At 53.2% G+C, this 21,514-nt stretch overlaps 3 protein-coding genes and 1 long non-coding RNA gene across 8 annotated transcripts in view; 2 read left to right on the top strand and 2 right to left on the bottom strand.

Annotated features, from left to right (window-relative positions):
* Positions 1-5,017, top strand: part of ADGRA2 (adhesion G protein-coupled receptor A2) — a 19,177-nt gene extending 14,160 nt beyond the window's left edge. For all 4 annotated transcript variants that reach the window (XM_015297425.4, XM_015297426.4, XM_015297424.4 and 1 more), the window contains 8 exons: positions 76-285; positions 356-557; positions 729-937; positions 1,056-1,183; positions 1,258-1,381; positions 1,495-1,640; positions 1,773-1,862; positions 2,056-5,017. In XM_015297425.4, the coding sequence (XP_015152911.3) occupies positions 76-285; positions 356-557; positions 729-937; positions 1,056-1,183; positions 1,258-1,381; positions 1,495-1,640; positions 1,773-1,862; positions 2,056-3,205 (2,259 nt within the window). In that variant the 3' untranslated portion in view covers positions 3,206-5,017. The remainder of the gene's footprint in view (positions 1-75; positions 286-355; positions 558-728; positions 938-1,055; positions 1,184-1,257; positions 1,382-1,494; positions 1,641-1,772; positions 1,863-2,055) is intronic.
* Positions 4,791-7,831, bottom strand: BRF2 (BRF2 RNA polymerase III transcription initiation factor subunit). The gene is made up of 4 exons (XM_424383.8): positions 7,666-7,831; positions 7,535-7,594; positions 6,491-6,812; positions 4,791-6,134 (listed from the first exon to the last, which is right to left on the bottom strand). The coding sequence occupies exons 1-4, from the start codon at positions 7,817-7,819 to the stop codon at positions 5,423-5,425; spliced, it is 1,248 nt and encodes a 415-aa protein (XP_424383.5). The 5' UTR covers positions 7,820-7,831; the 3' UTR covers positions 4,791-5,422.
* LOC124417353 lies at positions 7,034-9,415 on the top strand. Its single transcript, XR_006931999.1, has 2 exons — positions 7,034-7,089; positions 8,251-9,415. It is a non-coding gene; the product is annotated as an uncharacterized LOC124417353 (long non-coding RNA).
* Positions 8,464-20,397, bottom strand: RAB11FIP1 (RAB11 family interacting protein 1). 2 transcript variants are annotated; one of them, XM_004947585.5, is made up of 6 exons: positions 19,983-20,397; positions 17,344-17,786; positions 16,110-16,893; positions 13,252-15,138; positions 12,548-12,653; positions 8,464-11,469 (listed from the first exon to the last, which is right to left on the bottom strand). In XM_004947585.5, the coding sequence occupies exons 1-6, from the start codon at positions 20,321-20,323 to the stop codon at positions 11,251-11,253; spliced, it is 3,780 nt and encodes a 1,259-aa protein (XP_004947642.1). In that variant the 5' UTR covers positions 20,324-20,397; the 3' UTR covers positions 8,464-11,250. The 2 variants fall into 2 exon arrangements, with proteins under 2 accessions (XP_004947642.1, XP_015152913.1); XM_015297427.4 differs by lacking the exon at positions 13,252-15,138.
* Between the last annotated feature and the right edge of the window lie 1,117 nt (positions 20,398-21,514).

The raw sequence follows: 21,514 nt of genomic DNA on the forward strand, positions 1-21,514 counted from the left end.
GGTCCGTCCACGCACATGGTGGGGGTCTCTGCCCATGCTGGGCTGACAGCCGCCTCACTGCTCTGTGCCTGGCAGAACTCACGCAACATCGCCTTCGAGGCATACGTGGTAAAGCCTGAGAGCTACGTGGGGCTGAGCTGCGTGGCATTCCAGCGCCGGGATGGGGGCCCTCCTGGACGCACAGCCCTGGCTGAGCAGGCGGCCGAGCCCCAGCCTGACCAGCAGCTGAGGCTGCGCTGCACCACAGGACGCCCCAACATCTCCCTCAGCAGCTTCCACATCAAGGTCTGGGTCTGATGAGGGGTGTGGGGTTTGAGGGTGTGGCTTGGTCTCACCGGTGACTGTATGCCCACAGAACAGCATTGCCCTGGCCTCCATCCAGCTGCCTCCCAGCCTCTTTGCCAGCCCCGTCCCACCCGCCCCGCTGGCCGACTGCAAGCTGCAGCTGCTGGTGTTCCGCAATGGGAAGCTCTTCTGCAGCACAGGGAACTCCTCACGCCTGGCAGACGACGGCAAGCGGCGCAGCGTGGCCACGCCGGTCATCTACGCAGGGACATGTAAGGGCTGTGTGCCAGCAGGGCTGCCTCTCTATGGAGATGAGAGCTCCTGGGGGTGTTCTCCCCAGCGCTCCTGCAGAGCAAAGCCATTGCTTTCGGCAGTGCTGCTGAAGGGGACGTGTTTTTTTGGGGGGGGGTCCCCCGGCTCACCAGCTCTCTCCATCCCTGCAGATGGCTGCAGCATAGGGAACCTGACGGAGCCAGTGGCCGTGTCACTGCGACACCCCGGGGAGGGCGCGGACCCCGTGGCTGCCTACTGGAACTTTGAGGTGCTGGGGGGCATGGGGGGCTGGAGTGCCGAGGGCTGCCAGCTGGCTGCCCGTGAGCCCAATGTCACCTCCCTGCACTGCCGGCACCTCAGCAACGTGGCTGTGCTCATGGTAAATGGGGCAGCAGGTGGGGGGTGAGCACTGGGTCTGTGCAGAGGTGCAGGATGCGTGGTTCTGCATCCTGTGGGGTTATGGGATAGGTTTTGACGGGCTGTGTGGTACCGTGCAGGAGCTGAGCGGGTTCCCCAGTGAGGCGCGAGGTCCGGTGGAGGTGCTGCACCCAGCCATGTACACCTGCACAGCCGTGCTGCTGCTCTGCCTCTTCACCACCATCATCACATACATCGTCCACCACGGGTGAGCATCACGGGGTGGCCTTGGCCATGACAGCCCAAGCCAGGCAGCTCACTGCTCCCTTTTTCTCTCTCCAGCACCATTCACATCACGCGGAAGTGCTGGCACATGCTCCTTAACCTCTGCTTCCACATGGCCATGACATCAGCAGTGTTTGCAGGAGGCATCACCCTCACCGGGTACCTGGTCGTCTGCCAAGCGGTGGGTGCCACTGCTGCAGTGGGGACCCCAACTGGGGCCTTCCCCCAAGTGGAACAGTCGAGCCTCACTTGGCTGCATCACCCCTGTGCTGACCACATTGCCTTATCCTTCAGGTCGGCATCATTTTGCACTACTCCTCCCTGTCCACACTGCTGTGGATGGTGGTGAAAGCCCGTGTCCTCTACAAGGAGGCAACCTGGAAAGCACCTCGGCAGCCAGATGGGGATTCAGCACCGCCAGCCCCCCGGCCCATGCTACGGTACTGCCATCCCCTGCCCAGGACTCCTCACTAGGTCCTCCCCATTGGGAAATGCACCCAGTAGCATGGCATAATTTTGGTGTGCTCTGACCCAGCACCATGGCATGCTCTTGGTGTGCTCTCTCTCTGCAGGTTCTATCTGATTGCTGGTGGGATTCCGCTCATCATCTGTGGCATCACAGCGGCTGTCAACATCCACAACTACCATGACAACAACCCTTAGTAAGTGTCCTGCTGCCTTCCCCAGCCTGGGCCAGTGCTCGGAATCCAGGGAAATGCTGCTGGAATACATCCCAGGAGCTGTCCATTGACAAGCCATGCATAAGCCATGGAGGCAGGCCATTGGGCATGTCCAGGCACCACAGTGTCCCAAGGCTGAAGCCATGCTGACTGAATCTTTTTCTCTCCCCTGCAGCTGCTGGCTGGTGTGGAGGCCCAGCCTGGGCGCCTTCTACGTGCCGGTGGCCTTCATCCTGCTGGTCACCTGGCTGTACCTGCTCTGTGCCGGGCTCAGCCTGCAGTGCCACGCTCCCCGCAGGAAGGAGCCCCCCGAGCTGCCGGGCACACTGCCGAGGCTGGGAGCCAACGGGGAGCTGCTGACAGACTCAGGCTCCATCTCAGTGACGCTGCACTCGGGGACGCACTGCCCAGAGGTGGACGGTGTGTACTCACTGCAGGCACAGCTCTGGGCGCTGCTGGCTGTGCACGCCATGTACGTGGCCTTATGGACGTTTGGAGCCATGGCCGTGTCCCAGCGCGGAGACCTCAACGTTGTCTTCAGCTGCCTCTACGGGGTGACGGCCGTGGCGCTCGGGCTCTTCATCTTCATCCACCACTGCGTCCGCCGCCGGGACGTGCTGGGCTCGTGGTTCTCCTGCTGCCCATCCTACCGCTCTGCGCTGCCCATGCAGCCCTACAGCCACCCCGGCACGGCAGCGGTGGAGGACGGCTCGCAGATGTTCATCGGCTGCGACCCCGAAGCCGCCCGCAGCGCCACGTCCTCCTCCTCGCCCAGCAGCGCGGGCTCTGCCGCCGGCCGCTGCAAGCTGACCAACCTGCGGGCGGCGCAGAGCCAGGCCGAGGGGCCGGAGCACGGCGATGGGAGGAGCGCCGGGGCGGGGAGGCACTCCAACAACCACCGCAGGAACCACAAGAGCAGAACTAAGCAGCACCGTGAGGGGAAGCACCACCGCTTGAAGGTGCTGCGGGGCCCGTCCTCCGAGCAGAGCGAGAGCGGCAGCGTGCACAACAGCCACTCGGAGAGCTACCACAGCAGCAGGAACAGCCCCATGAACAACTGCGCAGCGCCGCGGGCCGCGGGCCCCCAGGATGGGGAGGTGGCACCCGGCCAGTCGGAGGGCAGCGACGGCTTTGTGGAGGCGCGGCGGCGGAGCAGAGACAACGTGAGGCAGGCGGAGAGGGAGGCGAAGCGGCGCTCCTACCCCCTGAACGTGGGCAGCCACAACGGAGGGCTGAAGGGCAGCAAATACGACGTCAACCTGGCCGGTGCCGACAGCGGGGCCGGGATGAGGAGCGGGCTCTGGAAGAGCGAAACCACGGTGTGAGGGATGGGGAAGGAGCAGATGCTGCAGCACGTCCTCCTTGCTTGGCTGGAGGTTCTGCACGGAGGAGGCACACAACCCTCACAGAGCTGAGGGGCTGTGAGCGTGGCGAAGTGCACTACGTGGGGCCTCACCCCCGCAGGACGGGCATCACAGCCTCCCCGGGTTGCAGCACCGAGAGGCGGAGGTGGAAGGCAACCACTGCTCTTCAGCAGCATGAATTGCAGCCACGCTTCCGTCACTCCCGCACCTCACTTCAGACTGATCCTAAATGCTATTTTATTATATACGAAGGAAACAAATGTCTATTTTTCAGATTTCTATATTGTTGAATGTGTGTATGTATAGACTGATGCAAATGCCTCCGCCTTACCAGCAGTGTTCTCCCGCAGCCCACTCACGCCATGACTGCAATGTTCCCAGACGTAGGCTCATCGTGCAGACATTGGGGTGGCCCCAAATGAGCTTCTTCTGAAAGAGCCTCAGTTTGAAGCATTATGAAATGCAAACGTTGTTATCTTGAAGGACAGTATTTAGCCCTGAGGGTTACTCAGTTGCCAAAGCAAAAGCCATATTGCCAAGCAAGCACAAGGTAAGAGAAGGCACTGATCCAAGAAACTGTCTGCACTCTGTGGATGTCAGACACTAAAAGCACCGCAGGAAACGCTCCCAAACCCTCCCAGGTGTAACCTATGCAAACAGGTGGGGCAGCACCACTGCTCCGCCTGAGATGAACACGGGTTGTCCATCTCCTCCAGGAACCAAAGAGCCCCATTGGGCGCAGACACCAAAGCAGGTCCTCCTCCTTAACCCGTGTGCACACAGAACCCAGCAGGCTCTGCTCCCACAAAGCCAGGACACCAACAGCGCTGTGCTGAGCCGCCTCCTGTCCCTCCAGCGTGGGCTCCCCCCTCAGAGTGGGCTGCTCCTGGAGAGTGAGAGGATGACGCCCACAGTGCTGTCAGGGCCCTTCTTACAGACTGCTCACACGGTATGTTCAAAGGGCTGGAACCTGGCTAAGCACTTATTTTTCCCCATTTAAAAACAAGTCCCCCTTTCTGCTAGCAGGCAAAAAGTCAGACTCGCTGCAGGCTGTAGGAGGCTCTAGGAGCACTCCCAGGTCTCAGTTTGCTTAAAGGAGAACGAGAGAAGTGTATCTGTGCTCTTTTAAGCCTCAGTTTTCTCATGTGTGCAAATGGTTTAATTATTTACCTACCTCCCATGGGGTCCCGGGGAGCAGCAAAGGACTGCAGTGCAGGGAAGCACTCAGGCCAGCCCTCTGCTACACCACGGCTGAGGGATCCGGGAGTTAGCAGAGTGAATAGCACTTAGTGGCAGATTTTTCTCCCCTCCAGAATCCAACTCCTCTCCCTTTGGAACCCCTCATCCTGCAGGGCTGGAGTTCACTGACTGCTGCAGCTCTGCTGGCCCCGGGCTGCCAGACTTCCCTGACCAACAGCCTGCATTTATTAATGCCACATTTATTGTGCCTGGTATTTAATGCAATTCAAATCCTTATGTCAATACCGCAGCCCACACAGTCTTGCTGATGCTGAGTTGTTATATATGCTTGCTGCACTGTGACAGTATTATATAAAAAGCTTGGTATTATTAATTACACTTTTTTTTTTGTCTGTTTACATTACAAGCAAATGACAGATCAACAGAGAGCTTCTTGCAATATACGTGGGGGAGGGAGGGGAAAATATGCCAAAGAAATGTCTTTAAAGGGGTCTTTTTGCATTTTTATATAAATAGAATGTTTCTAGCAGATATGTTTTGTTTAATATATTAAAGATTTGCAAATCTGCCAAATGTGCTGTTATTTCTCACAGACTTTGCATTCAAACACAACAGCCCCCTGGGCAGACAGAGTCACTGCCTCACAGTGTCCAAAATGAACAGCCAGCAGTGCTGTGTCTGCACCCTCCAGTGCTGTGCTCACACCCCCCAGTGCTGCCCCTTTGCAGCAGATCCCCACTGGTTTCCCAGTGCCTGTCCAGCTGACGCTGGGGCAGCTGAGACCATTCCTGACACCTGTACTTCTATTTACTTATAATTAAAATGACCCACTTTGGTCCAGAATGTGAAACAAGACATTGCCCGCTCCCCCCACACCCCATTTCCTCAGATGCCTATCCTGCAATGACTCTTTAACCATCAGGATTTACGCTTTTGGTTCCACAGTCTCCGGTGGTGCTGTTCCAGCGATGCTCATCTTCACTGCCACACTTTGGCCCTCCTGAATGCCCGGATCTCCTCTGGGCCCCTCAGGTACTGCTCTATTTCACTGTCAGAGATGGGCGCATCTCCAGTGATGGCAGCATCCGAAGCACTCGAGGCTGCAGTGCGCAGTCTCTTCCTTGGATGGAGGAGGCAGGGTGGCAGTAAGGGCCTCCGGCTGCCCTCAGCCTTCTGTTTCCCTCCCAGGGGATGGCCCTTGTCCGGTTCTGTCCCCGCTGCTGCCGGAGGATTGCTGGAGGAGTCCTCGGCCTGGGCTGCCCCCTGCTGCTCCTCCGCATCTGCCGCACAGAAGGCGTTTTTCAGCAGGAAGATGCGGTGCTGCAGCAGATCCCCGATGTGTTTCACCACCGTCTTCTTGTCCAAGTTAAGCACCTTCAGCCAAGCGAGCTCAGCCGCCATCCTCAGGAGGACGTCGTAAAGCTCCTTCAGCCTCAGGCGTGCTGGGGGGGGCAGATCGACGCCCGCCGCCTTGCAGAACTGCGTGAACGTGCAGGTGAGGCGGGCGGAGGGCTGCAGTGACTGCCAGGACAGGAAGGCTGCGGCTGTGACGATGGGGATGGGGTGCCGGCCTGTCACCAGCCACGTCTCGCTGGCCAGCTCCACCACCTGCATGGTCCGGGCAAGCATCTTCTCCTTGTCCTCCACAAAAGGGACAGGGATGTCCTCTGTGTGCTGGAACAGCCGGAAACTGAAGAGGAGAAAACGCACTGTTAGCAGCAGGAACAGCATCAGGACCCGGTTACAGCAGCACGGCTCAGACTGAGAGGGATTTCTGCCCTCAGCCTCCATCGCTGGCTACAGCTCGCTGCAGTGGCAGCCACTAATGCAGTCATCCATCTAAACAAACATGGAGAAGGCCGCAGCATGGTCCTTAAGGGCAAACACACCCTACTCTCGAGCTAAGCCATAGCTCACCATGCCGAAGTCCTGCACTGCCCACTCTCCAAACAGCTTTCCACAGAGACTGCATTCTGGAAGCTTCCGCACAAACTGTGGCGTTGTACACAGAGCATCACACGGGCCACGATGAACGGTCCCCGTTACCTGTTAAGGTGTGTCTTCACCAGATCTGCGAGGCTCAGTGCCGGCACTGAGATCCCGAGCTCCTTCTGAAGGCTCAGGTAGACGCTGGTGACCAATTCCTGCTTCGCATAGAGGAGGGAGCAGATCGTTCCCAGCGTCAGCGGCCAGTTGTGCTGCCGGCAGGTCGCCAGCACGCAGCAGCCCACCAGGAGCTCCTTCTTCTCCAGGCTGACCAGGCGGAAGGAGGGGTGCTGCAGCGCCCTCTGGAAGTAGGAGACGGCTGTTCCCTCAAACACCGACGGGAGCCGAAGAACCTTACAGAGGTCCTGGACCCGTCTGATCCCTGAGAAAAGACACCGCCCTTAAGGATCGGCAGAACTTACTCCTTCCTTCATGATTTACTGATTTACTGTCAGCTCCTGTATGGGAACTGTTGAATCACAGCCTGAACCTCTGATTGACCACCTGAGGCGAGCACTGAGTCAGCTGCAGGGGCACAGGTGAATGCAATTTCACCTGAGTGACCTCCTAGGCCCCATTTAAGGGCTGACTCCCAGGGAGGAAGGATCTCTATCTGGGAATCACTCCTCTTGGAGCCCTTCTGCGAGCCCAGGACACAGGTAAGATCTTTATTTCATTTCTCCTTTGTAACATGATAATCTCTCTGGTCCAGTACCTGTATACCTGTTTGCTATACAGCTCCCAAAGGCTTTCACCATTTCAGAGGGCCTCAGAGATGCATCAGAATTACAGCAAAGCAGGGATGATGGGAGGGGTAGAATGCTGCCCTGTGAGGATGGGCAGAGAGTGGGGATGGTGCAGCCGGGGAAGGGAGGGCTCCGGGCAGATCTGAGGATGGCCCTTTAGTATCCAAGGGGCTGCAAAGAAGGGGGCAACCCTTCAGCAGAGCCTGATGTGACAGGACGAGGGGGACGGTTTCAAAGAGAAAGATTTAGGCTGGATGTGAGGAAGGAGCTGTTTGCAATAAGGGTGGTGATGCGCCAGCATCGGTCGTCCAGAGAGATGCAGCCCGGAGCCACCGAAGGCCGGGCTGCCCGCCCTTACCTCGCTGCTCGCAGCGGTTCAGCTGCTCCTTCTGCCCGGTGCTCTGCGAATAGGCCACCTCTGAAAGAAACAGCAGCAGTCAGGGCCGAGCGCGCCACGGCGGCGCGGAGAGCCCACGGCGCAGCCCTCACCTCGCAGCTGCCCCTCGTCGCTGTAGGTGGTGGTGAGCAGCCCCTCGGCCAGCACGCAGCCGCACGCGGCGCACACCAACTGCTGCTGCGCGTAGTGCGCGTCCTCCAGCAGCGCGGCGGAGCCGCACTCGGGGCACCGGCTGGGCGCCGCCATGGGGACCCGCGTAGGGGGCGCACCGCCCTCAGCCAATCACGGCGCCGCGCGGTGCACCCCGCGCACGGTCCGGGCGGAGCGCAGCTCCCGAGCGCTGCGTTCCGGCCCCGCGCGTTCCGCCCCGCCGAACAGCGCCGTCCTCGCGGATCTCCGCAGAACTGCGGCCGATTTTGCTCCCGGCCGAGGACCTTTCGCACATTTTCCGCACACAGAAACTCTCGGTTCCGTGACGAGCTCGCCCAGCAGGTTTCCCCACCCGTCAGGTGTTTACATCACGGGCGGCCGGCAGGGATGAAAGCAGCGCAAAGGGGCTGCAGGGCGAGGAGTTCATCACGAGGAGCAGCAGAGCTCTGCCTGCAGCAGCACAGGCTGTGGGTTGGGGCTGCAGGTCACTGTTGAGCAACTGCTGCCTTTTTCACCTTTTTCAACAGGCACGGCGTGCTTCGAAGTCCTCTCTGCCCCACAGCTGCCAGGCTGGAAGGAGACAGAACATAGCCAGCATCCCACAGCCCAATTAGGAGCTGCTATCCAGAAATCAGGTGCCTCTGACCATCACAAACGTTATGGGACCACGGAGCTGCACTCACAGCTGCTGCCTCTCCCTCTGCCAGAGCTACGCCAGGAAAAACACAGCGATGGGAACATTGGAATTGAGGTACTTTTTATTGTAGTGTTCCATAAACCCAAAGGGCACTTAAAAACAAACAGCACCCGCAATAAAAGCAGACCATATAAACAGGGAAAAATACGTTTAGGTCCTTCAGTAATCAATCAGTAAAATGCACTCGATTCTTAGGCCCCTTAAAACCAAGGTGAGCAGCCCTTACACCAGAGAAAGGCTTTACATAGTATTGCTGACCAAAGATGGAGGTATGAGGTTTGTGCCATGTCTTCACAGCTGTGGAATGGAAGCGTGGCTCATCCAGGAGCGCTGCCTGCAGCAGCACCTGTCACCACAGGAGATAACCCACAGCATAAAGGCCTCAATGGGCGAAGTGGTAACTGGCAAAGGACAGTACCAGTCGTAAGGCTTTGTCTCTAAGGAGACTTATTAGCACACACTGCCATTTTGTGTGCAGAGCCTCGAGATGCACATTCCTGCCAAAAGGAATGCACAAAACCCACTGTAAAAGCTTCATGAAATCCAGACTGCAAGAGCGCAGTGCACAGCATCACAGACCACAGCAAAGACACAGCAGTGCCCTCTCTGCTCCAATGAGATCCATAAAAGCACATCAGGCCTTCCTCAGCCTGTCCAGTGATGACTACCAACAGCAGCATCTGTGGTTTGGAACTGTTACACTGTTTGAAGGCACTACGGGCTTTCTGACTCTTTAAACCAGAAACATCAGAAAGTTGTGGAATAAAGCCTAGAAGACAAGTTTATCCATGAGGTATTGGGAACCACTTCTTTCCAGAGATCCACGGGGAAGAAGCAAAGCACTCCTCCGCCCTGCTGCTATTTCAAGGCACGAGGAGCAGCATCCATTCCCAGCACTGCGGAGCTGAAGGCGCCGCTCAGAACTTCTGCATCTCAGAGCCATCTTTCACAGAAGAGGGTACAGAAAATACCACCCGAAGTCCTCAGAGACTCCCAGAGACACTTAAAGCAAAAGGTTTTCTTTGATTTGAGCTTCTCACGCAGGAGAGCTGTTAGGAGAGCCATGATTGCAAGTGCAGACTTCAGCAGTCCGCCCAATTACAGTAAGAAGACATGATTAACAGCATGCTTTGAGGTTTCCAATCAACGTGTACATCTCTAGGATAATATATTAGCTACTTTTCACTACAAAAATACAGTATTTATTTGAGAAGTCTCCAGTAATTTTTAGTGTTTTTACGAAAATACTAAGATTATTAAGACTACTAAGAGGTTAATAATCAAACCCTCAATAAAGTGCTTTGCTGTAGGAAAACTGTGTTAGAAACTCACTCCTTTCAGGCTATGTCAGGAGTGGCCTAATTAACAGATTATCTCAGCCACAGAAGGTGGGAGCACTCGCTGTGTTCCTCTGCCACACACTCTTTTGGTATTTCAGCTTTCTTCCAAAGCATTCAGACTCTGATAAACTTAAGAGCTGCAAAGAAATCCAGTTTGTTGACCTTTGACAAGAGATCACCACAAAAAAGAGAGGCATGTTTAACTTGCAGTGGAGAAAGCTTGTTGTAGTGGCTGCTTCATAGACCTGTGCTGCTATTCTCTGTCTGAGGCAATGGTGAGAAGCACCTGTCTCTACTGAGCTGCAAAGAAGCCACAAATTAAGGAATATTTGATTGCCTTGCAAAGCCAGCAACATGAAATTGTCATTCCTTTCCGAGCTCAAGTCACAAAGAACACAACTGGATCTGAGTGCTGATATTCTGACTGCTCCCATTCCAGGGGAAGAACAGAATTTGGTTCCTTTTGTACACTGAATATAAAAAAAAAAGAGATGAATTTTAAGGCTGATTGCCCTTGAAGGCTGCTCCAGGGTAAGCTCCAAAATTCAAGGCACTTACATGTAATAAACTGCAATGGTATGACACCAGAATTGTCACAGAACTTTCATGCAAGAGCCGCAGGCCATGCATGTGTACACTGAAATCACGCCAATTCAGGACTGCTGAGCAGAATCCAGGTGTTTGTACCTTTGTTCTCCCTGTTCAAACAGCCTTTGAATCAGGAATTCGAGTCCAGAGGAGAACAGCTTCCAACACAACGTACCGTCAGCTTAAATGCATTGCTACTCCTTATTCCTATGGTAGACAAATGTCCCATGACATCTGTGTTTAAAACCTTGTAAACCTTCCCCTTGGAGAACTGCTTTGCTTATACTGTGTCATTAATTTTGCTTTGCTTCTTCCTTTCCAAGCTGAGGTTTAACTTGCACTCCATTTCAGGGCATTAATTGCTTTTAAAATACAGCCCACGCAGCTCTGTTCTGAAGCATTCATCTTTGGACTCCTCCAGTGTAGTTGTCAAAAGATAAAAGCCATCAAATCCTCAAGCTCTACTGTATGAGATTTTATATTGCACTACAACTTCAGATGCAGACAGATGAATAACTGATCTATCAAAGCTGCTAAAAAACAACAATGGAAAATCTTCATCAAAGGATCAGCAGTGCTTGGCTGGCAAGGAAAACACACAAAACAACAACAAACCCTTCATCCTTCCTACTGCAATCAGACTTTGGATTACATGCCTCAACAAATCTTCCCAAATAATGGAAAAAGACCAAAAAATAAATATAATAAATGACTCTACTTCTGGGCTCCGTATACAAGAGCTGATGTAAGCACTACTCCAACTGATGGCTGCTCAAGCCAGAAACAGAAAAGAGCTCATTGTCTGCAGGCAGCACAGCAGTACCACCTACTTCACGTTGTCTCCTTATTAATCAAACTCTGCTGGCAGGAATTCAGCCCTTTGTTCGACGTCCAGAGAGCTCCTACATCTTTCCAGCTTTTCTGTTTCCAGAAGTTGAAACACGAAGAATGTTTGGGGTTTCTTCCATGACTCTGACAAGCAAGTTATCAATGTAGTCTTCAAGCTCACGCACCTGGAGATCCTTCTTGGTGATTGTATCCTTCTGTTTCAGGACCAGCTGGATCAGCTCATCATGTGTGAGCTGAGCATAAGCATAGGCAGGATCCGAAGGATTGTATTTCTGCAAAAGAAAGGCAGGGTCATCTCACACGGGGGCATTGCAGACAAGAACTGAATGCTCTCTGGGAGATGGTTTGGAGTTCAGGCAGCAAGGAACTGCCTTACATGTCCATCTGCCAACACACAGCTGCTCCTCAGAAGTATCACCGTGCTTCCCACCTTTGTAGAGGTACATTCGATCTAAATGGCATTTTGGAACACTGCTCATTAAAGCTTTATGACTGCACAGACCTGAAATATGCCAAAGACCTGGGAGGTCAAATTCAGGTTAAACAGCACAAACCCTCACATAGGCCTGAGGCATTTCACTCTTCTTCAGATTACCACCACAAACACAGCACAACAGTTTGTCTGAAAACTCTGCCTTTAACTCTTGAACTCAACAAATACTTCAACATGTCAGTTAATACCATTTAAGTAAAACTTTCTTCTTTTCCACTTGTACCAGAAGGAGGCACTACAGGATCAGCTTTAGAGGTCTCTTGAGACCAAGATTATCAAAAAAATAACCCACACTTTAAATCTGAGTGGTTGAACAAGCTGCACAACAATGCTTTTTGGAAGCAGAGGATATTAATACAACACATTAACAGGCAGCAGCCACCCCAAGGATACCTTTTCCCCATCTTTAAGATCCACAAACTTGCTTCAGGGCAAAAAGAATCTTCACAGACTAATGATGTTTGCATATCAACAGTGACTAATTTGTCTGGTCTTTCCTGCTGATCCAAGATATGCAGTTCCTGCACATCACAAGCAGGACCGGGCACCAGGGCAGCACAGCAGTGTCACTCAGAGCTGCAGCTCTGACATCCTGCTCACCTCTGGGCAGTCAGGCAGCAGCCCTCCATCCCCTGCACTCAGAAACCCCTGCACAAACAGGAAGCTCTGATGCTATTACTGACGAGTTGCAAGAAAATAATAAAGAATGCCCCCACCTCTGAGAAAGGACAAAAGGAAATGGCACATTCCCTGTGGTCTGAGCACAAGCACGGCTCTTCTGCGTGGGATACACAACAGGAGACACGATCCTAAGCAAAGTACAGGAGTTGAGTTTGAAGTGCTGCTCTCCACCCTACCTTTATGTTCATCTCAAGCAGCTTCTCATTCATAGCACTGATGACATTCAGGTCTTTGCTTTGGGTCTTATTTGCTGTGGTATTCATTGGCTTCACAGGATGAAGTCTGTAACATTACAAAGCGTTCATGTCATTCAAGCAGTACACATGATACTGGCACTACATCTTCAGAGTGAAAACAAATACAGTGAAAAATTGGGGAAAATTCCTACTCTGTGCTCCCTCCCACTCCAGAGATAAAAGAGTCTACTTTGGGAAGATAGGGCATCTCTGCCTCAGCTACAGCCTTCTGTAAGTGCACTCCAGCTCTTTCTACTGTCTTTACCGACTTAAGGCATTGGAGATAAAGCAGCAGTAACAAGGGAAATATATCCTGAACAATGTCACAAAGAAAAAGCAAGGTCAGTCCACAGGAGAAGGCAGTAATACCAGCAGTCATTCCCATCTTTCGTGCACCACTATATGAGATCTTAATGAGAGCATATTTGTGGTTCTTGCAAAATACCAAATGCTTCTGCTATCCTGGGACACACAGGTAGTGCAACTTATCTGATGTGATTTTGTGCCATAAAGTGTCAAAAGGTGCTTTAATTGCTCAGGATTCGTGGTGCTGGTTCTAACAGAGCAAGAAAAGGCAATGCTCACATCAAAGGCAAGGCTCTCAGCACTGAGATACCTCCGATGCAGTTCCCATGTTCTCTCACCTGTGCTTAGGAGACATGGTTTCACCACTCTGCTGAGTTTGGTTAGGGTACGTTTCAGAGGGTGAAACCCATGCCTGAAGAAGCTTCTTCTTGCCAGAATTTCCTGCTTTATCTGCGAAGCCCTCTGCTGTTGGCTTTTTCGGAGACTCTGCTCTCTGACTTGGGGTGTCAGAGGAGAGGGAGTGAGAGGAGGAGCAAGGCTGGGAAGAACACGACAGGGAGGAAGAGGAAACAGAAGGCTCAAAGAAGTCACTCTCTGCACGCTTCCCAGCACCAGTACTTATCACTTGTTTCTCAAAACAACAACTGTGTTCACTGGAATGAGACGTCATACCTGAGTCAGGTGTCTGCTTACTGACTCCATGACCGTGCCCTCCTGCAGGCAGCACAGGCACAGCACTTCCTCCTCCTGCAGACAGAGTTACTCCACCTGCAGCAGAGCTAAGAGAGCTCTCCTTCTGGTTCTCATGCAAAGGTGTTCTGTCTACAGACTCTAAAACATTCTGACCATCTGCAGCAATGCCCTGGTTTTCCTGACAGTCACCCTGCAGCTCATCATCAGAGCCTGCCTCAGGAATAGCAGGAAGGGCAGCCAGCCTCACACTGTGATCTCCAGTAACTGAAAGGGCAGACTTCAGATTTGTAAGAGAATCAAATAAATCCTCATCCCCTTCCTTTTTCACACATCTGCTACTGCTGTCAGCTCTGAGCTTTACTGGTGGAACGAGAGCTGTCACTGAGCCATTCTGGGGGAGGTACTCATGAGCACCAGGGGCTTTCTCATTCTGTAAAGCAAGGCCACATGCAGAGCCCTCACCCTCCCCCGAAGGCCCAACACTTAACTCATCAGCCTGAGAAACTGGGGGGCACTTCTGCATTAAAGACAGCCGTGGTGCAGGCTGTGGTGTGACAGCCCCCTCCCTGCCAGCTCTTCCTGCAGCAGTTTCCCGAGGAGGCTGTGTGTGAGCACCCAGGGTTGGGTTCACAGATCCCACTGGAGATGACTCCTTTGTATCAGGAGGAGCTTCCTGGGGCTCCGATGGGGGCGAATGCTCCTCCCTCCTCTTTTCACTCCACAACTCCTGCTTCTCTTTGAGCTCACTCTCAGAGGAAGGTGGCTGCTCAGCACCGTTCTCTGCAAAGAGCACTAACTTGCTTCTATTTAAAGAAGGGCCCACCTGCACCTGTACAGAATCACACTGATTCTTTGGAGCCACACCAGGGTTGACAGAAGGAGCGTCAGGAGGATTTGCTACAGCATTTACATTATGAGTTGAAGCCACACTCGAAGAGCTCCCTGAAGCAGTGACAGCAGAGTAGCTCAGATCAGCAGAAAGTCCTGCTGAGGAATTGTCTCCATCACCAGGAAGGCCAACAGGGGAAGAAGCAGTGACAGCTGTGAGACCTGGCGCATCTGCCACCCATCCAGTCTTGGATATAAACGGATTATTGCCATTAAAATGACCACCAGAACGGGGAGAAGGTACAGGCAGAGGAGACACGGAAGCATGTGCATCAGAGCCTTCAGGACCCTGGCCCCATTCAGAAGCAAAAGGATTATTGCCACTACGAGAGATCTGCCCTTTGGGAGTGGAGGCTGCAAGGTGATGGGATGAAGGGATGACAACGTGGTCAGAACCCAGGGCTGGGGACACCCTGCCCCAGCTAGGGTTAAAGGGGTTTTTTCCACTTAAAAGCTCTTCAGTGAAAGGAGAAGGAAGAGATGCAGAAGTAACGCCCTCAGAGTCTGGTACTTTCTGTCCCATTTTAGAAACAAAAGGATTGTTGTCACTACTGATGTGGTGCACAGACAGGTAAGCAGGAAGGGAATCAGGTGCAAGAGTAGGAAGAGTGGCTTTGGTTTCCTCCTCTGAAGACACGCCCAGTCTGCAAAAGGGACAAAAAACTCGCATGTCACCTGTGGATGCAACACGAGGCAGCAACAGACAAGCTTCAGCACCAGACTGCACCACTGCCTGACAATGGAGATAAATTACACAGCAAGAGAGCCAGAAACCTATCTAACAGACTCCAGTAAATATGCTTAAATGCTCCTCACAAACACGTGGTTGATGTCAGAATGCTTCTGCTGCCATTCGCATGCTCAGATTACTGCCACGTCTGCTTTTTAAGCACTACCTCAACTTCTGCATCCCAAGCACTTTCATTAGTAAGACACTTCATGTGCAAGATGTTTAAACAGGAAGAAGCACTGAAAACGAAGAGTTAGAGGCAGGCAAAACATAGCCTTATTAGTAGGACAAATGTATTTACACACATATATATACACAGATACATATATATATGAAATCACATACACACAACCAGCCACATGAAGGAGCAGAATTTCCGAAAAAGCCTTGAGTACAAATGCCACAGATGTACTTGCTGTTGCTGTGAACAATGTCAAAAGCAGAAGGGCTCCAAGGTTAACTCTTTTGAAGACCACAGCAAATAACAGAAGGGAGAAGCAGAGACGTTAGAACTGGTATTTCAGCCCTTGGATATGTTTCAAGCCACACAGCTCTGACAGAAGAATGTTAGTTTCTGCAAAAAGAGCCAGCAAGAAACTTACCCCAGAATCTGAAAAGATGCTTGCGCTCAGAGAATTGCTATTCTGGCATCACTGATAGGTAATATCCCTATATCAATCTATTTTTCGTATTGAAAAATTAATCAAAATGATTGTGACCAATGCCTACTCCAAGCCCTCCGGAATCCCCCCTGAGTTGCACACTGCTGCTGCGTGCAGCACATCAAGCTCAGAAGTGCTGCTCTGTGGTAGGAAGCACCCTAACTAAACCTACAACCGCTGCGTGTCACTATTTATGTCAGTATCTGAAGCAAAAGCCACTGACCTGGGTTTGACAGCTTTGGTCTTTGCTGGTGCAGCTGCTTTTTCAGGTTTCCGTTCTTCCTCAAAAGGGTTGAGCAGCTGCTTACTTGTGAAGACTTCTGGCTGAGTGTCTTCTGAAGGATTTCCTCTGCTTACATCTGCTGGAGGTTCAAGACATTTGGCCTCCTGTTCACTTTTCTCTTCTGCATCTTTGTTCTCCTCTTCCTTCTGACTTCTGTCTGGAATACTTTCAGCATCACTGTTTTTCACTGCTTCCTTCTTCCCCGTGACCAGGGAAAGCAAAGCAGACTTTTTCTGGTCCGTTTTTTTGGTCTCTCTGGTAACCTCAACACTCACAGGAGGGCTGTTTTCCACATACTCCTCACCGCTCAGCAATTTGTACGATGGCAAAGACATAGCTTTAAAGGTCTCCAAGGATGCAGACCCAGACAAAGCATAGCTGGGAGACGTTCTTCCCATCTCCTCAGGTCCTTTAGTAGACCTGGAAGAGAGGTTCTCTTCTGAAGCAGAGCCCTGCTTCTTCCTGAAGTTGCGAGGGGAGGGGGAAGAAGCTGGAGTGCTGTCCTTCAGGGTGTTCTCTTCCATATAAACGTGACTGCCGTTGATACACAAACTGGACTTGGAAACTGGATCGTTTTTAGACTTAAGGCCACTAAATAAAGAGAGCCCTTCTTTCTTGGTGTTGCCAGCAGCTGGTTGGTTTAGCTGCCTGCTGTCCAAAGTTGCTGCTTTACGAGGTTTAAATACAGGAGATGACTTCTCATCTAGAGCAATTTCAAAGGTTCCTGGAAAAAATAAATGGGGAGAAATTCAAGATTTCTCTGATGCTTGCTGTTAACAACTCGTTAACTGATCACAGCAACAATGTGAGTGTGACTAGCCTGGCCATGTCCACATCCTCTGGGTCCTTTAGTGCTGTCAGCCCTCTGCACACTGAGCTTTTCTGCACCTACAACCACCAGATATCCACTATGAAACCACACCACTGCAGGTTAGGCTCACAGTTTCTAAGCCAGCCCAAGGTAAGCTTAGCTGAGAATGTCTGCTATCCTCTGTACCTGCAGACATTCCTGGTCAGGCTGGATGTGGCTCTGAGCACCCTGATGGAGCTCTGGTGTCCCCGTTCATTGCAGGGGAGTTGGACCAGATGGCCTTTAAAGGTCCCCTCCAACTCAAACGCCTCAATGATTCCGTGGCTCTGAGCACAGCCCCGTGCATGCAGGGTGCATACTCACGTTCTGAGGTTGGAGAGGTCTCCAAGTCCTCATCATCCCACTGTGGCTGGAAATCCCTGGGCCTGAGCCTGACCCCAGCAGCCACGGGCTGAGGTGTGGGCAGCACCGACAGGGACTGCGAGAGGGAAGTCTTCTGCAGGCCAGGTTTAGAAAACAGTGTTTTGAACTTGGATTTCTTCTTTTCCTTCTCAGACGCCTCATCTTCGCTATCAGCCGGGGAGTGCGTCGTGCTGGGCACGATGGCTGAGGCTGTGTCAGAGAGCCCACTGCTCCGCTTCCCCTTCAGCTTGTCCTTGAGTTTGCCAAATGGGGAGCGGGCCTTGTCCTTCATGGACAGATCGAACATGCTGGCTGTCAAGTTGCTCCTCATGAACTGGATGTCCACTTCGATCTCTCCTCTCTCCTTTTCCTTTTTCCCTGGCTTGGAGCGTAGTTTGTACCACCTGCAAAAACAACGAGATTTCCTTCCAGAACAAGCTCCCCAGACACACCAATAACTTAACACAGGGTGCTGATGTTGTAAGAGTGCAAAAAGCCTACAGTGCAGGAAAAGAAGCAAAACCTTTAATCTTACAACAACGTCACTATCATATGACCTCAGAAACCACATGAAAATACTTCTTATTGTGAAGAGAAAGTTGTTAGTGAAATCTGTCTTTCTGTTTGGGTTTAAAAACAACACATGGAATTCAGGTCGGTCAGCTTTGCCACTTTTTTCCTGTACTTTCCTCAGGCTTCCTGAAATTCACAGATTAAGGCTTTGAAGTGGGTGCAGTGGGAGCTGCTGACACTGTACCAGAAAGGTTACGCATGCCTCCCACACCCTCATACCTTTCATTCCAGCTCCTTTTCAGCAGCTATCGTAATGCTTCTTAAGCTAAAGAACCCCTAATCAACACAGCAAGATCCAAAACAAGTCTTACAGAACGTCTGGGACTTCCACTCAGCTCTGTGAGAGAACAACTGGGTCAAACCAGGAGATTTGCTACAGGCAGAGCCTCATCCCCTTCTGAAACACAGCACAGAATGGGAACCAAGCTGCAAACCTGCCTGCCTGCACTGCACTTGCTCAATTCCTGCTCCATATGTCCTCCTCAATGACATTCAAAGCACAGTAGTGCCAGCAGAGGGAAGTTATCAATACTGCATGCCAATGTATTTGTTTATTTTGTGTCTATTGAGAGAGCTGCAGAGTTGATCGGAAGGACGCCTGGAGAACACTGACATTACCTCCAATGGGCAGAACTCCATCGAGTTCACACTTCAGTACTTGATGGTGCACTGGAAGCAATGGAGGAGAATAAGAAAAAGCAATTTGCTTTGAAGAACAAAACAAAGCAGAACAGAATGAGTGAAGGCTGAGGGAAGCTGGCACCTCCCTGGGCACCCCTCCGTGCCCACATCCGATCCCAGCAAAGCACAGGGCAGATTTCATTCTGCACTGTGCAGTTTCCAGGAGCTACCCGTATTTGCATAGGCAAAAAAAAAGGGTTTTATTTTAGCTGCAGACAACCAGCATCGTCAGCCACTCCGAAACACGAGCAGTGGCTCTGGCCAGCACCCAGGTCACAGCACAGGGCTCAGCAGCAGCCCCTGATGCTCTGTGCCATCACGGCAGCTATGTGACAATGGAAGGAACGGGTTCCAAACAGGAAAGCAAGGGCAGATCAATGCTGATGATGGGGAATACCATCAGTTTTCCCAGGAGCACCGAAGTTGTATTTTTCCATGATTCTCCCATGGTCCCAACACAAAGAAAGGAGCCCACGCCGACTCGCTGACCTCCGCTGGCTGTGAGCACGAGGCTGTGTGTAAACACATTACCGCCTGACACAGCCCCTAATGACAGCTCCGTGGTAATTAAGACTTCACAAGCTTTGTTAACAAACACGACCCAGACCCGGCGCTGACCAAACCGGTGTGAACAGCACAGGAGGAAGGTGACTCAACGCTGCCTCAAACCACATCACAAAGCACTAGTGCTGCCCCACGCTCCAGGAACCACTCCGGGGGTTTCGGGGCACCACACTGCTGTGTATGTCCAAAGGTGTAAGTATGACACAGAGCTACACTGCCTATTAAAGGAGACGCCTTCCTGCTCGGCACCTAACAGCCAGCAGTGACATGAGCCCACATAACGCCGAATTATCTGCTCTTACACACGATTAAGCCCTGCTAAGCATTCATTGAGACAAACCTATGAGTGCTGGCAGCGTGGCGCCTTCATTCCCTGCCTGAACAACTTGCTGCCAACACGCAGAGCTTCTCCAGGTAACTTCATTGCCCTCAGTGTGACCCACTGGCGCTCACAGGTAAATATTTAAAGAGGAAAGCTGAGCACAGCCGTGGAGCCTCGCTCCGATCAGCAGCAGAGCCGCAGCAGTGGCGGGGCACAGAGCCCCACTGACCTCCACGTCGTCGGGTCCGCACTGCAGCCCCACGGGATGGATGCCAGCCGTTCCTTCAGCTGTCCCGGCAGCCCCGCAGCGCGCCGAGCTCCCCACAGAGGACCCCGGGACCACTCGAGTCCCTCCAAGAGCCCCTCGGGGTCTCCTCAGAGCCTTCCAAGGCGCCCCCGCAACCCCCGCCAGCCCTCCGGGCGCTCCGCAGTGACACCGCGGGGCTCTCCGTCCCCTCACCTGCAGTGCCGCCGCCCTCCGTCCTCCCTCAGCGCCGCCAGATCCACGTCGGCGCGGCCCAGAAACTTATCGAGGCCGACGAGGGCGCGGTGCAGCACGGTGAGGCGCAGCGCGGCGGGGCGCGGCGGCGGCGGCAGTTCGAACGTGGCCTCCTCCCGCCACAGCGGCTGCCCCTGGCAGCGCTCCGCCACCGACGTGGAGAACTTGTCGCGGCCCACCGCCATCACGGCGTACGCATCGCTGCCGCCCTGCCCCTCGGCTGCCTTGGACCGCAGCCCCCGCGCCTGCAGCACCGTCACCTGCACGTGGGTGGGCACCCAGCGCGGCGCCGGGGCCTCCATGGCGGGCGGTGCGGCGCGGAGCGACGCGGAGCCCCGCGGTCCCGACGCGCTGTGGTGGGAGCCGAGCCCACAGTGTCGCGAGATGCGTGATGTGGGCGGGGCTTAAGGGAGGGGGCGTGGTTTGCGGTTAGTGGGCGGGGCCTGAGCGAGCAGTGCGCAGGTGTGTGCGTACAGGTGTGTGTGCACAGGTGTGTGTGCACAGGTGTGTGTGCAGGTGTGCATGTGCAGGTGTGCAGGGATGTGTGTGCAGGCGTGTGTGCAGGTGTGCATGTGCATGCAGGTGTGTGTGCAGGTGTGTGCACGGCTGTGTGTATCTATGCAGATGTGTGCATACAGGTGTGTGTATGTGTGCAGGTATGTGTGTACTGGTGTGTGCAGGTCTGTGCACAGATGTGTACGTGTGCAGGTGTGTGCAGTGTGTGTGTGGACAGGTTTGCACACGTGTGCATACAGATGCGTGTGTAAAGGGCTGCATGTGTCTGCATAGGCATGTGCCCATACAGGTACGTGTGTGTGCGCATACAGGGGTGTGTGTGTCGGTACGTGTGTCCATACAGCTATGTGTTTGTGCACAGGTGTACGCAGGAGAATTTCCAACCCCTTCTTCATCCCTCCCTGCCACCAGGAGTGCTTCTTCCTCCCCCTCCTCCTCCCCCGGGGGCACAGAACCCACCTGGGCTGTGAGCCCCACACTGAACCCCCTCTGTCCCCACTGTGTTAACCCCATATTCAGCCCCCGGGCTGCACATGGGTTGCCCCACCTGTGCCCGCATTCTGCCCTCCCCTCTGGGCCATGGCTGAGCGCAGCCCCTCCAGCAGCCAGAATTAAGTATGAAAACAGCAGTTCCGGAGCTGTGTCCCTGCCTTGCCAGAGCAGAGCCCATCAGCTATAAATAGCCAGCTCCATTAGGTACACAATGTGCAATCACAGGCGGTGCAAATTGAGGCTCAGGCCCTCAGCAAATTGCACCCAGGCAGCAGCCAAATGAGCCAGGGAAGGGTCAGCGTGGCTTCTGCTGCCCACAGCTGCCTGGAATGGGGACAGCTCCAGGGGTGTGGGTCATGGGGACACAGAGCTGCAGGGACACCTGAGAGCACCTTTTGGTATCTAAAGGGGCTGGTAGGAATATGGGGACAGATTCTTCAGCAGGGTGTGTTGTGACAGGACAAAAGGAAATGGTTTCAAGCTAA

Source organism: Gallus gallus, chromosome 22 (genome assembly GCF_016699485.2).
Source record: "Gallus gallus isolate bGalGal1 chromosome 22, bGalGal1.mat.broiler.GRCg7b, whole genome shotgun sequence".
Lineage (NCBI taxonomy): Eukaryota > Metazoa > Chordata > Aves > Galliformes > Phasianidae > Gallus > Gallus gallus.